Source organism: Cnephaeus nilssonii (assembly GCF_951640355.1).
Source record: "Cnephaeus nilssonii genome assembly, contig: SUPER_18_unloc_1, whole genome shotgun sequence".
In the NCBI taxonomy this organism is placed as follows: domain Eukaryota; kingdom Metazoa; phylum Chordata; class Mammalia; order Chiroptera; family Vespertilionidae; genus Cnephaeus; species Cnephaeus nilssonii.
The window spans coordinates 111,435-125,219 of NW_027645572.1; the positions used below are offsets into that span (position 1 = coordinate 111,435).

The 13,785-nt window shown below is 50.9% G+C and overlaps 1 protein-coding gene across 3 annotated transcripts in view; it reads left to right on the forward strand.

The window, feature by feature from the left end:
• LOC307114380 (recQ-like DNA helicase BLM) overlaps window positions 1-5,688 on the forward strand; it is a 79,924-nt gene extending 74,236 nt beyond the window's left edge. For all 3 annotated transcript variants that reach the window (XM_079800974.1, XM_079800973.1, XM_079800975.1), the window contains 2 exons: window positions 1,093-1,294; window positions 5,363-5,688. In XM_079800974.1, coding sequence (XP_079657100.1) covers window positions 1,093-1,294; window positions 5,363-5,540 — 380 coding nt within the window. In that variant the 3' untranslated portion in view covers window positions 5,541-5,688. The remainder of the gene's footprint in view (window positions 1-1,092; window positions 1,295-5,362) is intronic.
• Window positions 5,689-13,785: the final 8,097 nt, after the last annotated feature.

A 13,785-nucleotide genomic window follows, 5' to 3' on the forward strand; every position in this document is an offset into this window, starting at 1 on the left:
GGTGGAAATGGGTGAGGCCTTTTCATATCTCCAAATCCCACAGCTGGGCTGACAGCGCTCTTGGCCCCAGCTACAGGGCCTTTCTGTGGGAACCAGTGTTGGAGGGACAAGGCCCGACCTGTCCTTTTATTGGGCAGCGAGGTAGCCTGAGGGTGAACCAGCCAAACCAGCCAGGAAATACCTTCCTTCAGAAAATGGAGGAATGAATTTATCTGCGGAGGTTTCATGTTCTTTCCGTGTGTTGGGGTGCCAATACCTGTGGAAGTTACCATTTCTTTAAGTGTGTGCTTCCATACAGACCCATTTGCTGCATGGTGTGTGAAATGTTCCCAAAAACAAAGAGGTGTTTTGTCTTTGAAGAGCAAAATATGGCCTGGAAGTTTCTGACACTCACTCACTAAGTAACTGTTGTTCAGAAGTGAGGTACAGAGCATAATTTGTTTCTCTTATATTGGGTTATATTTTCAGCATATGTAAGTTGATAAATAAGATTTATCTTTTATATAGCACATCATACTTTTAAAAGAGCTTAACAGGATTAGCTGCCCAAATAGTAACAGGTGTAGGTCATACACACAGAGTAGGAGCTAAACCGGAGGTCTCTAGTTGAGTTAAAGAGTATCACAGATTTTTTTTTAAAATATATATTTTTATTGATTTCAGAGAGGAAAGGAGAGGGAGAGAGAAAGAGAGAAACATCAATGATGAGAGATGATCATTGATCAGCTGCCTCCTGCACGCCCCACACTAGGGATCAAGCTTGCAACCTGGGCATGTGCCCCGACCGGGAATCGAACAGTGACCTCCTGGTTCATAGGTTGATGCTCAACCACTGAGCCACGCTGGCCAGGCTTACAGATTTTTTTAAATGAATGCTTATCCTCTGCCTTTAAAAAAAATAAATTGCCATTGAGCACTTTGGGGCTTTGTGAAATTAAAGAAAAAGAAATGTTCAGTTCCTGCGGAATTGTCAAACCCATGTGGCAAGACACCAGGAACGCAGGTAGGTGTCAGCTGAACTGTGTGTGTTGTGACGAATGACACTGGGCCCAGCAGGCGTCAGCGGTAAATGTCTGTGTTGTCCATTTGCAGTTGAGGACAGCTCCCCACCAGTGAGCCCATCCAGCAGCAGAAGCGCTGCTAGAAATGGCTCGGAGGAGTGCGATGAGGAGACACCGATATCTTCTCATTACTTTGCAAATCAAACCAAAAATGAAAGAAAGAGGAAAAGGATGCCAGCCTGCCAAAGGTCTGAAAGGAGAAAATCTGGTTTTGGTGATTTCAAGGCAAGAGGGTAAGTTCTGCAACACATTCTGCAACCCAGGGTGTAAGGGAGGAAGGTACAAAAGTGCAGCTGCTTTGGGGTCCTTTGAAGCATTTAGTAAAATAAGCCATTAGTAAATGTCGCCTGATCCAACATTTGCTTTAGCTTTCATTTTCTTTATTTATTTTTTAACATATTTTTATTGATTTCAGAGAGGAAGGGAGAGGGAGAGAGATATAGAAACATCAATGTTGTGAGAGAATCATGGATCAGCTGCCTCCTGCATGCCCCACACTGGGGATCAAGCCTGCAACTGGGGTATGTGCCCTGACTGGGAATCCAATCGCAACTTCCTGGTTCATAGGTCAACACTTAACCACTGAGCCGTGCCGGCTGGGCTGCTTTAGTTTTTAAAAATAATCTACTGCCGAAACCGGCTTGGCTCAGTGGATAGAGCGTCGGCCTTCGGACTGAGGGGTCCCAGGTTCGATTCCAGTCAAGGGCATGTACCTTGGTTGCGGGCACATCCCCAGTGGGGAGTGTGCAGGAGGCAGCTGAATCAGTGTTTCTCTCTCATCAATGTTTCTAACTATCCCTCTTCCTCTCCCTTCCTCTCTGTAGAAAATCAATAAAATATATCTGAAAATTTTTTTTTAAATAAATAAATAAAAATAATCTACTCCTAAGTCGATTATCACTAAAATTTTTTAGTTTGCAAAAACTCCAATTTTGACTCGAACTTAGAAAAAAAAATTTTATAATTGCTCTTCTTAAGAGTCTTTTCCACCTAAAATACTATAAATCATATACTAGCTGAATAAACAGAAACTTTTATGATTCTGTCAGTACTTGCTCTACTGCTATATTATATTGCCGCAGAATCTACGGGCCTCCACCTGGAGGCCCTGCACACTCCCTGCCATCCATCCATACCTGGGAAAGCCGGCCTCCCAGTCTGCAGGGCAGCAGGGAAGAGTCCACAACAGGAAAACCAAAAGGTCAGGCAAGCCAGGCTCCGAGAGACTGCGCGAATGGCCTCCGTCCTCCCTTTCCCACATGTGCCTGCCCCCTGGGCGGGGACTCATCTGCTGTGGGCGCTGTTAGCACACCAATGGGGGACAAAGGTAGTATTGTCAGGTGCTGGGTGATGATCTGGGCGGCGTTCGGATTTCTTCATAATTGCACTGCTTCACACAACCCCCTCCCTGTCTTCTGCAAGGGCACTCTCTGTCCTCACCAGGAAAGTAAGGTCTGGCAGGATCGCGACCATCCCATCAGTCTGGATGGCCGCCTCCCACATAACTGCATGTTGTCACAGAGATGCTTGCAGAAAAGGGAAAGAAGTCCTCGGTAAATTTCTGGAAGCTGTTGTGTTTTTTCTTTGGCAGTTTTTTGTAACTCTCTTCCTTCTGGGCAATAAAAAAAAAATTTTTTTGAGTGAGGGAAGAAAGGGGAAGGCAAATGTGACCAAATTGTCACTTTCTTGTTAAGTCTACAAACAAACATCTTGCATGTGCTAATTATTCTGCCAGGATACAGAAATTAAAAGCATTAGTAAATGTTAGTTTAATTTTGTGGTTTTTAATGTGCAAGTGACCAGCAGATGTTCTTCAGTGGGGACATTTTATTTTCTTCATTTATTCCTTCGTTTTGGGAAATACTCATTTCCTCAGGAGCCCACACAGAGTAAGAGTCCTTAAAAGGCATGTGGTCCAGTCCCCTGGGGTTTATGATGAGGAAACTAAGGCCTGGCCTGTGGGAGGCTTCTGCAAGGTTGTACCAGCCTGGTCTCAATTTTATAGGTAGGACTGGACAGTGGCTCGCCCACACTTGCCCAGAGCTTTTTTTTTATTTTTTTTCAATCCTAACCCGAGGCTATTTTTCCATTGATTTTTTTTTTTTTTTTTTTTTTTTTTTTTTTTTTTTTTTTTTAGAGAGAGTGGAATAGAGAGGGAAAGACAGAAAGAAATATTGATGTGAGAGAAACACATCAATTGGTTGCCTCCTGCACGAGCCCTGACCAGGGCCTGGGCCCGAGAGGAGTCTGCAACTGAGGTACGTGCCCTTGACCAGAATCGAACTCAGGACCTTTCGGTTCTCAGGCCGACGCTCTATCCAATGCACCAAACCAGCTAGGGCCCAGAGCATTTTCATTTCTACATGGAGTACCTGGGAAGACCTTAGGAATGGTTGTGATTTCATTTTTACTTGTTAGAACAAAGCAAACCATATTTTAAGTGATCATTGCCATTGGCTTCCTTATTCTGTTTTCACAACTTTGGTCTGTAAGAGTGAAGCACTTTGCCCTGTGGCCTACAACCTAATCTAATCAGAAGTAGGAAAGCCCTGACTGATTTGGCTCAGTGGATAGAGCGTCGGCCTGTGGACTCAAGGGTCCCAGGTTCAATTCCCATCAAGGGCATGTACCTTGGTTGCGGGCACATCCCCAGTAGGGAATGTGCAAGAGGCAGCTGATCGATGTTTCTAACTCTCTATCCCTCTCTCTTCCTCTCTGTAAAATATAAACAATAATAAAAAAAAGTTATATATAATAAGAAGTAGGAAAGCTCAGTCAGTTCAAAGCCAGTCCCAGTTTTGATGCTGGTTTTTAATTAGCCTGTGTGTCTATGATGGGATTCTTTGATCCCTAGAGCCAAAAACCAGTACGATTTGTTACTTTCTTTTACCTTTGTCACAGCCTCTTTGTGTCTGTGCTTCATTCTCCTCATTTCCCCAGAGCCTCTCTGAAAGATTCCCTCCGTTTCGACTGCTCACCTGGTTGAAGGTCTCTGCACAATGGCAGAATAAACATGGCTCTTTGCCAGGGTCCTTAACTCGCCACCCTACCGGAACTTTACCACTTGAGAAGAACACACAAGGAACGAATTTTGTTCCCGGCTCCCTAAGTGGGAGTAAAATGGATGGGCTGGGCGAGATGGAAGCTGCTGTTGGCAGATTCATTCTGTAAATGAACAGAAACAGCCGGTTTTTGCTCTGGACTTAATACCTCAGCAGGAAATCTGCATAGGGAAATTCAGGCTGCTGCTCCGCAGGCTTAGCACATCTTTGCCAGTTCTGTGGTCATACTGCCTGGAGCAAGAGTGGAAGATGTTGCAAAACCACTCTTCACCTAGTCCCACCAGAATGTCATTACCACAGACCGGCAGCCCCCGAATTCAGAGGTGGGAGGCCACTTGCCAGCCCCCGATGATGCTGTGGAATTCGTGGTGGGCATGAATTCAGCCGGGTAACAAAGCGGCAGGAAATACTTGTGTAAGAAAAAGGCTTCTATAGAGAATGCTGCCTGCTGTTATCCTTGTAAACATACGGCCCTGTGGGTTTTTTTTTAATTAATTTATTTATTTTACATTTTATTGGGGGTGGGAGGGAGGAGGAAAGAATCGCTATTATCTTCAGAGAAGTGAGGTGCTTGAAGGACTTTGTAATAGGCTGTGGCCAGGGCTGCTTCCTTGACTGTAAAGGCAGCGAGTGGGAGGTACAAGAACACAGATCTGGGAGTGCAGGCGATCCAGCGAGCTGCTGGCGACGTGGTGGTGACAGCGACGTGCCAGACCCGAGCCCTCACAGGCCTCCCCAGGGAACCACATCTGGCGGGGGCTGGGCAGGAAGAGGCTCGGCTCAGCTCTGCTCTGCTCTGCCCCATCTCCATGCACCCAGCCACCTTTCTCTGGACCGGGCAATTCCAGAGTGTATTGTCCAGCATTTGGGGCCTTAAAACAAGGTCCCCGTACTTTTCTTATATGATCAGAATGGATCTGGGCTCTGTTGTCCCAAGGGAGGGGCCTGATTATCAGCTATGAAAGGTGTAGGTGGAGAGAAGGCACATGATTTGGCCTCAAGTCACAGAATTCAGAAACAGTCCTTGACATTTTAGGGAGATAAATTTGTCTGAAGAACAGCAGCGTCCTTTCCTCCTTGAATTGTAAAGGAAACTGACCTTACCCGGGGGGTTACCGGCAGAGAGACCCGTAAGACCAAAGAAAACCATGGGTTATGTAGCTCTTTCAGGTTAAGAGAAAAAAAAGACTGTTTTGGGGGGGTTTATATAACATTTCCATTTTCTTTGTCATATTTTAGGAGATCCACCACATGCAGAAAGGTATCTCCTAAGACTAAATCCTCCAGCATCCCCGGGCCGGCATCAACTGCACGTGGTTCTCAGATGGCAGCAGGAATCAGTAGAAAACTGGGGATTATGGCTCCACCAAAGCCTGTGAATAGATTCTTCCTCAGGCCGACGTATGCCTTTTCCTAACAACCAAATCTCAATGTACAGAGATCTTGTTTCTGGTTTGTCAGCATCTGACCATCTGTGAATATAAAGCTGTTACTTTTGTTATGCCATGTATAATTTTTACCCGTATCTATTAATGTTTCAATAAATGCTTGGGGTGACAGTTCTATTTTTACAGTAAACATTTTCTTTTGAATAAGCATGATTTGCTGCCGCTGCAAGCCTTGTGGCTGCTGATTCGGAGAACCTCTGAGGCAGCAGCTGAATCATCTCAGTGAGAGAAATTCGAAGCACGCGTGAAACACAGAAGCTGAAGGAAAAGACACGCATGGGACGTTGTAAAACTGTGAAACTTTCTGTAGAAGACGTAAACAAAATGAGAAGACAGAGAAAATAGGGAAAAAAAATATGACAAAGGAGTAATATCTGCAATATACAAAGAGCACCTCTAAATCATTAAGAAAAGACAGACCAGTAGAAAAAAGGGTGAGTAGGCTCTCCTCAGAAGAAGAAATAAAAACGACCCACAAATATCTGGGAAATGCTCAATCTGCCTAGTTAAAAAATATAAAGTAGCACAATAAGTTGCCATTTCTTTTGCCCATGGAATTGTTAGCACTGAATAATACCCCAAAACCTGGGAACAACAAGAAAATGGTCAGACATTCTGCTGGTGAGAATACGTTAAATGTCGGCGTAGTCCTTCGGTATTAGGGGGCCTTACCTTATAAGACCCTTCATGAATAGGCTGGTTGGCCAGAAAGTCTTAAAGTGGAATTGGGCACCTCTCATCGGAGCTCCAGTACCCCATTTTTGGAGAAATCTTGTTCCTGAGCTGTAGGTAACTTGAGTGTCCCACTTCTTGACCGGAGTCAAGAGCATAGAGGTGGGGAGGTCCTGACTGGACCAAAGATGTTAAGGCCAGAGTGACTGGGAGCCTGTGGCCTCTGCCTGGAGACTCAGGATTGGGGTAGACCCTGCACCCACTCTAAGGGACCGCCCTTGGAGCTGCACACCTACTGACTGCCACACGGGACCTGCGTTTGACCCATTTGACGGAGGAGACTGGCTGGACGGGAGTCCGCTGAGGGCTGTGCACTGTTGCCTCAGGATGCCTCCCACAGCTGACAGTTTTCGAGAAACCAACCTTCCAGCAAGTCCTGGCCAGTGGCCAGAAGAACCTTCTTGGAGTGAGGAAAGGAAATGGAGGGCAAAGTCGCCAGTAGATGAGGCTGCTGGGATAATGTCCCCCGTGTGAGGTCACCTTCCAGAGTTGGCAGTGCCCGAGGACATCTGGCAGGAGGTCAGAGCCTTCCGCCGACAGCAGTGCTGGCTTCGAGGGGTCAGGGTCAGCCCCGTCACAGATGTTGAGTCACTTCCCGGCTCGGACCTCACTCATTCCTGGATTAAGGACCTCATCTGCCTGGACAGTGGAGACTGCTATCCCCTCAGGAGTGTCCACTCTGCCTCGAGGGGCTCCCAGGCAAGGGGAAGATGGGTAAAGGCAGTGCAGTGGGAGCCCCAAGTGATGGGAGTGTAGAGGCTTTGAGCAGCCAGCACTGTCACCTACATCTTTCATCCCATCCCCCAGGACAGAGCCAGCTCATCCCCACCCTCCGGTAGGAATCCGAGGCCTGGAGACCTTTGACCAGGATCAGATGGCAGAGCCAAGCCCAGCACCCAGCTCTTTTTCAAAATTGCTGGGTTGGAACAGGCTCTTGGATTCCTGCAGGCACAGAGAACACAGATCACGTGGCTGCGCCCACTCGGGGCGATCGCAGGAAGACCGAAGCGTACTGACTTGCCCTGACCAAAACTGGGGTCTCTGGCAGCCACAGAGATGGTGACCGCAAAGCCGCTCCAGGGCCCTCTGTGGGTGCAGAGGTCACCGCCTGGGAAGAGGGGAGGGGCCAAGTCCACCAGGGGCTTCCAGCCTAGGACGGTTCACTGACCCACCCTCGTCATCCCCCTCTGGAATTCCCTGGGAGGACTGGAATTTGACTCCAGCTCTATACACCTTCTCCCACCACAGGAACTCACTCTCGAGAGCTGACAGGTCCTTGCTTTTACCCTTAGGGACAGGGGACCCACTGCCTCACGGGAAGAGGAGAAACACGGAGAGCCTACTCCATGCCAAGGGCTGTTCCCAGGAATTGCACATAATTTACTCTTTTTCTCTCCCTGCCCCCCTCTCCCCCCTGCCCCAATAGCCCTGGGAGGCAAGCACAGGATATTGGCCTCTTTTTTTTTTTTTTCCCAAAAAAAAAAACCAGTTCAGAGAGGTTATGTAATTGCCCATACCCACACAGCTAGGAAGCGGTAGTAAGTAGGGTAACCTACATCCCCGTTTGCCCTGAAGAGCCCCGGTTTACATCTGCTGTCCTGGTGTAATAGTTAAAACAGTGCCTTTTCATTCTCAGAAGTCCTCAGTTTGGACAAGATAAGGAATCCAAGTCTGTGCTCTTTCTCTGGACAATCCAACCTCCTCTCCCACCCCCAGTTTTCCATCCAGAGCCCCAGGGACTCCCTGCTCAGCACTGTAGGCCCCTGGGGCAAGCTTCAGAATTCTGCAGCCCAGCTGAGCTGCGGTTTTTCCCCAGAAGAGGAAGCGGGGGCTGTGGTCCAGGTCCCCTTGGTCTTCATAAGAAACTGCTGCTGCTCCTCCCACAGCTGGGGGTGCTCAGAGGCCCGCCCTGTCTTTGGGAGGCTCCCAGAGTCCCAGCCCGGACTCTCCAGCTCGAAGCAGCAGCCCTGGGGTTCACCAAACCCCAGGCTCCTGCCTTGGCAGAGGACAATGGCCTGTGGGCCCTCCATGGAGGCCAGGGTAGAATCCACTAGATGCTGCAGCAGCCATGGCCTCCGTGTGGCCTCACAGGGTTCAGAGCGGCGGGCTAGTGGGATGTCCCCGGAGACCCACTCGCTGAGCCGGTCCCGCTAGGGGCTTCAGTCCACGGGCTCAGCCCTCGGTTGCTTCGAGGCAAGGATTCCATTTCTGCATCTGGGCAGGGCACCACCAGAATCTCTAGGATAAAGTTAGCCTTTAGAAAGCCCTCATTTCCCTGTTCTTCCCTCTCCAAGACCCGTGTTCTCTGTTGGCAGAAGAGGAAGGAGGGAGGGAGGGAACAAATTCCCAGGGAATGGGCCCCTGTTCTGGTCGCTGCAGAGAGGACAGGACAAGAAGGTAGACAGAACCCCCAGGAGAGGAGGCACCCCCCAGGCAGGGCTGAGGGCCAGAGGCTGGGTCCCTGTGGCCTGCAGGTGTGACACATGGGGTGTTGGCGTCATCACAGCATGGTTCTGCCTCCCACAGAAGATTCAGTGACCTGATGGCCCCTAGGCCTAGCCCTGTTCAGGATGCAGTTCAGCCCAGATGTCTGTCCCTGTGGGTCCCCACCCAGGCCGCAGGCATCCCGCAGCCTGTCCTGGCCCCATGTACTCAGTCTCTGCCAGGAGCCTCCAGGCTGCGCAATGGTCAGATCCTGGGGGAGCTCACTGGTCCCTGCTGCCTCCCATGGGGACCCTTCGTGGGACAGAGAACAGCCATGAGCCTCAGTGGTGACCTTCACTGCAGTCAGGAAGGATATGAAAAGCTTCTGCTAACAGACTTTGAAATCTCCACCTGCCCTGGCTGGTTTGACTCAGTGACTAAAGCGTCGGCCTGCGGACTGAAGGGTCTCAGATTCAATTCCAGTCGAGGGCACATGCCCAGGTTTCAGGCTCGAGCCTCAGAGTGGGGCGTGCAGGAGGCAGCTGATCGATTCTCTCTCATCATTGATGTTTCTATCTCTCCCTCTCTGAAATCAATTTTAAAAAAAACACACAATTTTTTTTTAAAGAAATCTCAACCTGGGAGGATTGAGAAACAGACCTATGGTTGGAGTCTTGCTCGCACCCAGCACCCTCAGGCCTTCTCAGTGAGCGGCCGTGAGCCTTTCGTGACCTGGGAGGCAGTAACCCTGCTAACCTCAAGACAGAAGCGTGAGTGTCTGCGGCGGCCGTGGTTTAACAGTTCGTGCCAGACACAAGGCCGCCCACGTGAGCCCCACTGCGACTCGCCGCCTGCATGACTGCACGCGCTCTGTGAGCAGAGACCACGCGCCGTCTGTCCCCAACGTTCCCAGCACCCAGCCCAGCGGCCCTGCTCCTTCCGAACTAGCTGAGTGATCTTTGCAAGCTCAGGCCTCTCTGAGCCTCCATGTCTCATCCGTACAATGAACATCATGCCAGGTCCCTGCCTCCCAAAGTGGTTGTGGGCACTCTCGTGGTCAGATACTCCATCAACATTTGGTGGCCAGGACACGGAGACCCAGGCATAGCCCTGGTCCTCGGTGAGGTCACAGTCAGCGAGGGCAACGGCCAATGCTCTAACACCCCGGGAGAAGAAGAGAAGCAGTATTTGGGGAGTTGGGGTGCAGTGGGAGCCCCCAGCTGAGACCCAGTCCAGTCTGGGAGTCACAAGAAGTGAAGTTGGAGCCTTGAAGAATGGGGAGGAGTTGAGAACAAGAGGAGACTTCGGGCGAAAGGGAAGTGCAGAGGTAAAGGGCTGGAGGTAGGAGGGAGCAGGGCCCATGAGGGGACCGCCTAGGGCTCAGGACAGGCCGGAGGGGGCAGATGAGCCTGCGGAATTGGTCCCCGCTGAGGAATGTGGACTGGTCCCCAGGGGAGGCCCCAAAACAGGAGAGACAAGGTCTGATCGGAGCAATTAGAAAAATTGCTCTGACCCAGGGTCGCAAAGGAATTGAAGAGGGTGGGGCTGGACACCTGCAAGCGGGCAGCAGGCTCTCATTTGTCCAGCGAGAGTCCCAGCAGCCTTCAGGGTAACAGGTGACAGGAATGGACAGATCCCTCTGGCCATGGAGGGGATAAGGGGGAGGGTGGGGCTGTCTCATGCTTTGAAGACACCCCAAGAGATGATGTTCCTCATCAGTGAGACCAGCAGTCCCTGTCCCTCCCAGTCAGGAGAACGCTATGTTGCCTGAGTGGTCCATTTGGGGGCCTCTGCTCCAGGTCCTATTTCAGCCCCCCAGACAGAGGATCTCCTACAACGTATGGAGTGCACGTGTACGCACTCACTGCCTCCATGCTTGGCAAGTAATTTCTCAACTGCACACTTCCCCCACACACTCCCCAAAGCTAACTCTGTAACAGCTTATTTTTTACTTAAGAGCATGTGATGACTGCGCTGCTTACTGACCTGGGCAGTCACCCACAGCGTGTGGCTGAGCAGGACATGCCACTGTCCTACTGCTGCCATGCAGCCCAGCCCCGGACCCTGGTCCCCACCTGGGCTGCAGGGAGGGCCGTGCACACACGGTGATCAGCAGTTCTATGTCTCCTAAAAGACAGCTCCTTAAAAAAAAGAAAAAAGCAGGCTACAGACAGCATGGCTAGTAAAGATTTTATTTGTGACTTTATCTATGTGTGTGTTTGTGGAGGGGGGAGAGAGGGAGATATTGCTCACTGAAATATTAACAGTGGTGATTTTTACTTTTCTGAATGGCTTAACTTTTCACAACAAGCTCTGTCATTTTTATAATCAGAATAAAGCCGGGGGACAGCCAGTTGGCCACCCTCCTCACTTTGAGGGGACAAGTGTCCTGGGCTGGGTCACCTGCCCAGGGACACTGGGGAGCACAGTAGGAGCCCTGGCTAAAGAAGAGGGTGCTGCACAGGGGAAGGGGGGCCAGCCAGCCTCCAAGGACTCCTCACCTCCCCCGCCCCCCCCACAGGTCCTGCACTTCCTCCACTGGCCTGAGCTGAAGTCTGCGCTCTGCCCCTCTCCGCACTGGGGCCGGGAGGGCCTGCCTCACAGCAGTGCCAGACTGCATTTGTTGGGTGGCTGGGTAAACGGAGAAAACCCCTGAAGGCATCCGCCTAGACCCATGGTCGGCAAACTGCGGCTCGCGAGCCCCATGCGGCTCTTTGGCCCCTTGAGTGTGGCTCTTCCACAAAACACCACGGCCTGGGCGAGTCTATGTTGAAGAAGTGGCGTTAGAAGAAGTTTAAGTTTAAACATTGTGGCTCTCCAAAGAAATTTCCATCGTTGTGCTGTTGATATTTGGCTCTGTGGACTCATGAGTTTGCCGACCACTGGCCTAGACTGTCCTCCCCAGGGGGGGATGGGGCAGCGCCTGGGGCCTGCTGGACCTTAGACTCGCAGCCCACGTGGCAGTGCCAGGCCTGTGGAGCACGGTGGCAGGCTGGTCATTGAAGGCTTCGCCCCATCACCACTTAAGTTGGCTTTCCCCAGACAAGTGAACGGGGCCTCAGTATTCACTTAGATGTGTGTGTGTGTGTGTGTGTGTGTGTGTGTGTGTGTGTGTGTGTGTGTGTGTTGATGTTTTGGCTTATTACTGTCTTACTCTCAGAAATGCCAGTTTCCCCATTTATTCACTTGGAGGTGCTAAGACCTGCACAATCACCAGCTTTGGTTTTTTCCAGCTCCCTGGTCTCCTTTGTGCCTGGCGTCCACTCCTGTGGGGGGAAGGCTTTGGGGGGACCAAGATGCATGCCGGGGGGGTGGGGGGGACTCAAACTTCAGTCGTTCCTACCGTTCCTACCCGTGCAGAGCTTCACATTCCCAGCCGAGAGGGCAGAGGCCCAGGCAGCAGGTTTAACAGCTTCGGCGTGACAGGAGGGCCCGTAAAACCCAGCTTTGGAGGCAGCGGGTCTGCGGTGGGGCCCGAGGGCCTGTGCTCCTGACAGGCTCCTGCTGGTGCTGCTGCCCGCGCCACCTCGGCCCCCGTGTTCAGAACCACTGGCGTCCGCAGAGAAAGGGAACCTGGTGTCAGCCCCCGGGGTGAGTGCAAACCTCGGCTTCTGGGAATTTTCGCTTTGGGCCTTGGGAAGGTGTCCTCTCCTTCGTCCCTGGTTTCCCGGGACGGCTAAGCTGCCTCCCTCTGCGGTCGGCGAGACGGAGCTGTGTGCAAGGTGTTTAAGGATGTGGAACAGCCTCGCTCGGTGGGAGCCATTAGCAGGAAAGGGTCTGGTGTCACGAGAGAGCCGGGGCTCCAAAGCCGCTTCCAGCAGCCGAGTGCATCTTAAAGGGACACGGCCACAGGAATGGAAGCAGAGCCTCCCCTCCCAGCAGGCGCTTTGCTGAGCGAACCGGAGGCAGGAGGGGCAGGAATGAGTATAAGCTGACATTTCCCAGGCCTCGCCAGCCTGTGGGGTCAAATGGGGTCATATTACCCCCCCAAATTTGCCTGAGAGTGGAGTTCTCTCTCCCTGCCAGGCCAGGCAAATGCCACATCATGATATGATCCTTTGAGGACTCCCTGACAGGGGGCGTGGGGTGCCAATGTGTTATAGAGGCTTTCCAGAAAAACATCTTTTTTTTTTTTTTTTTAATCCTCACCCAAGGATATTTGATTTTTAGAGAGAGTGGAAGAGAGAGGGAAAGACAGAGAGAAACATCCATTTGAGAGAAACACATCAATTGGTTGTCTCCTGCACACGCCCTAACTAGGACCCAGGCCTGGGAGGACCCTGAAACCGAGGTATGTACCCTTGACTGGAATCGAACCCAGGACCCTTTGGTCTGCAGGCCTACACTCTCCACTGAGCCATACCATCTAAGGCTGGAAAAACATCTTTTTTGTGTTTACTTAAAGCCTGCCCTTTACCTAGATCCAATAGGACCCAGCTGCCCAACTGGGAACAAAGTCTCAGAACAGCATGGGGCCAGCCTCCCCGAGCTGTGAGTGCCCCCAGTTCATAGGCAGAAGGACTATGGCTCTGCAGTCAGAGTGCTTGAGGGTAAAGGCCAGGGGAGTCGACTTACTGTGTGACCTTGAGTAAGTTACTTAACTTCTCTGTTCCTCAGAGATCATAATAGCATAACCCTATGGCATTGGTTTTAAGCAAGACACTGAGTGGTCAGCATGTAGCACAGTGCCTGCCACTCTCTGAGCATGAGCTGTTGTTATAGCGTAGATCCGTGGTCAGCAAACTGCGGCTCGCGAGCCACATGCGGCTCTTTGGTCCCTTGAGTGTGGCTCTTCCACAAAATACCACGGCCTGGGCGAGTCTATTTTGAAGAAGTGGTGTTAGAAGAAGTTTAAGTTTAAAAAATGTGGCTCTCAAAAGAAATTTCAATCGTTGTCCTGTTGGTATTTGGCTCTGTTGACTAATGAGTTTGCTGACCACTGGCGTAGACCCACTCTACATATTAGTTGTTGGTTGCACGTATTTGTGCAGAAGTTGACTGGTGAGTGAACTGGACATAGTTTTCACTTAGTGGGTTCACCATTCTCGAATTCATCCT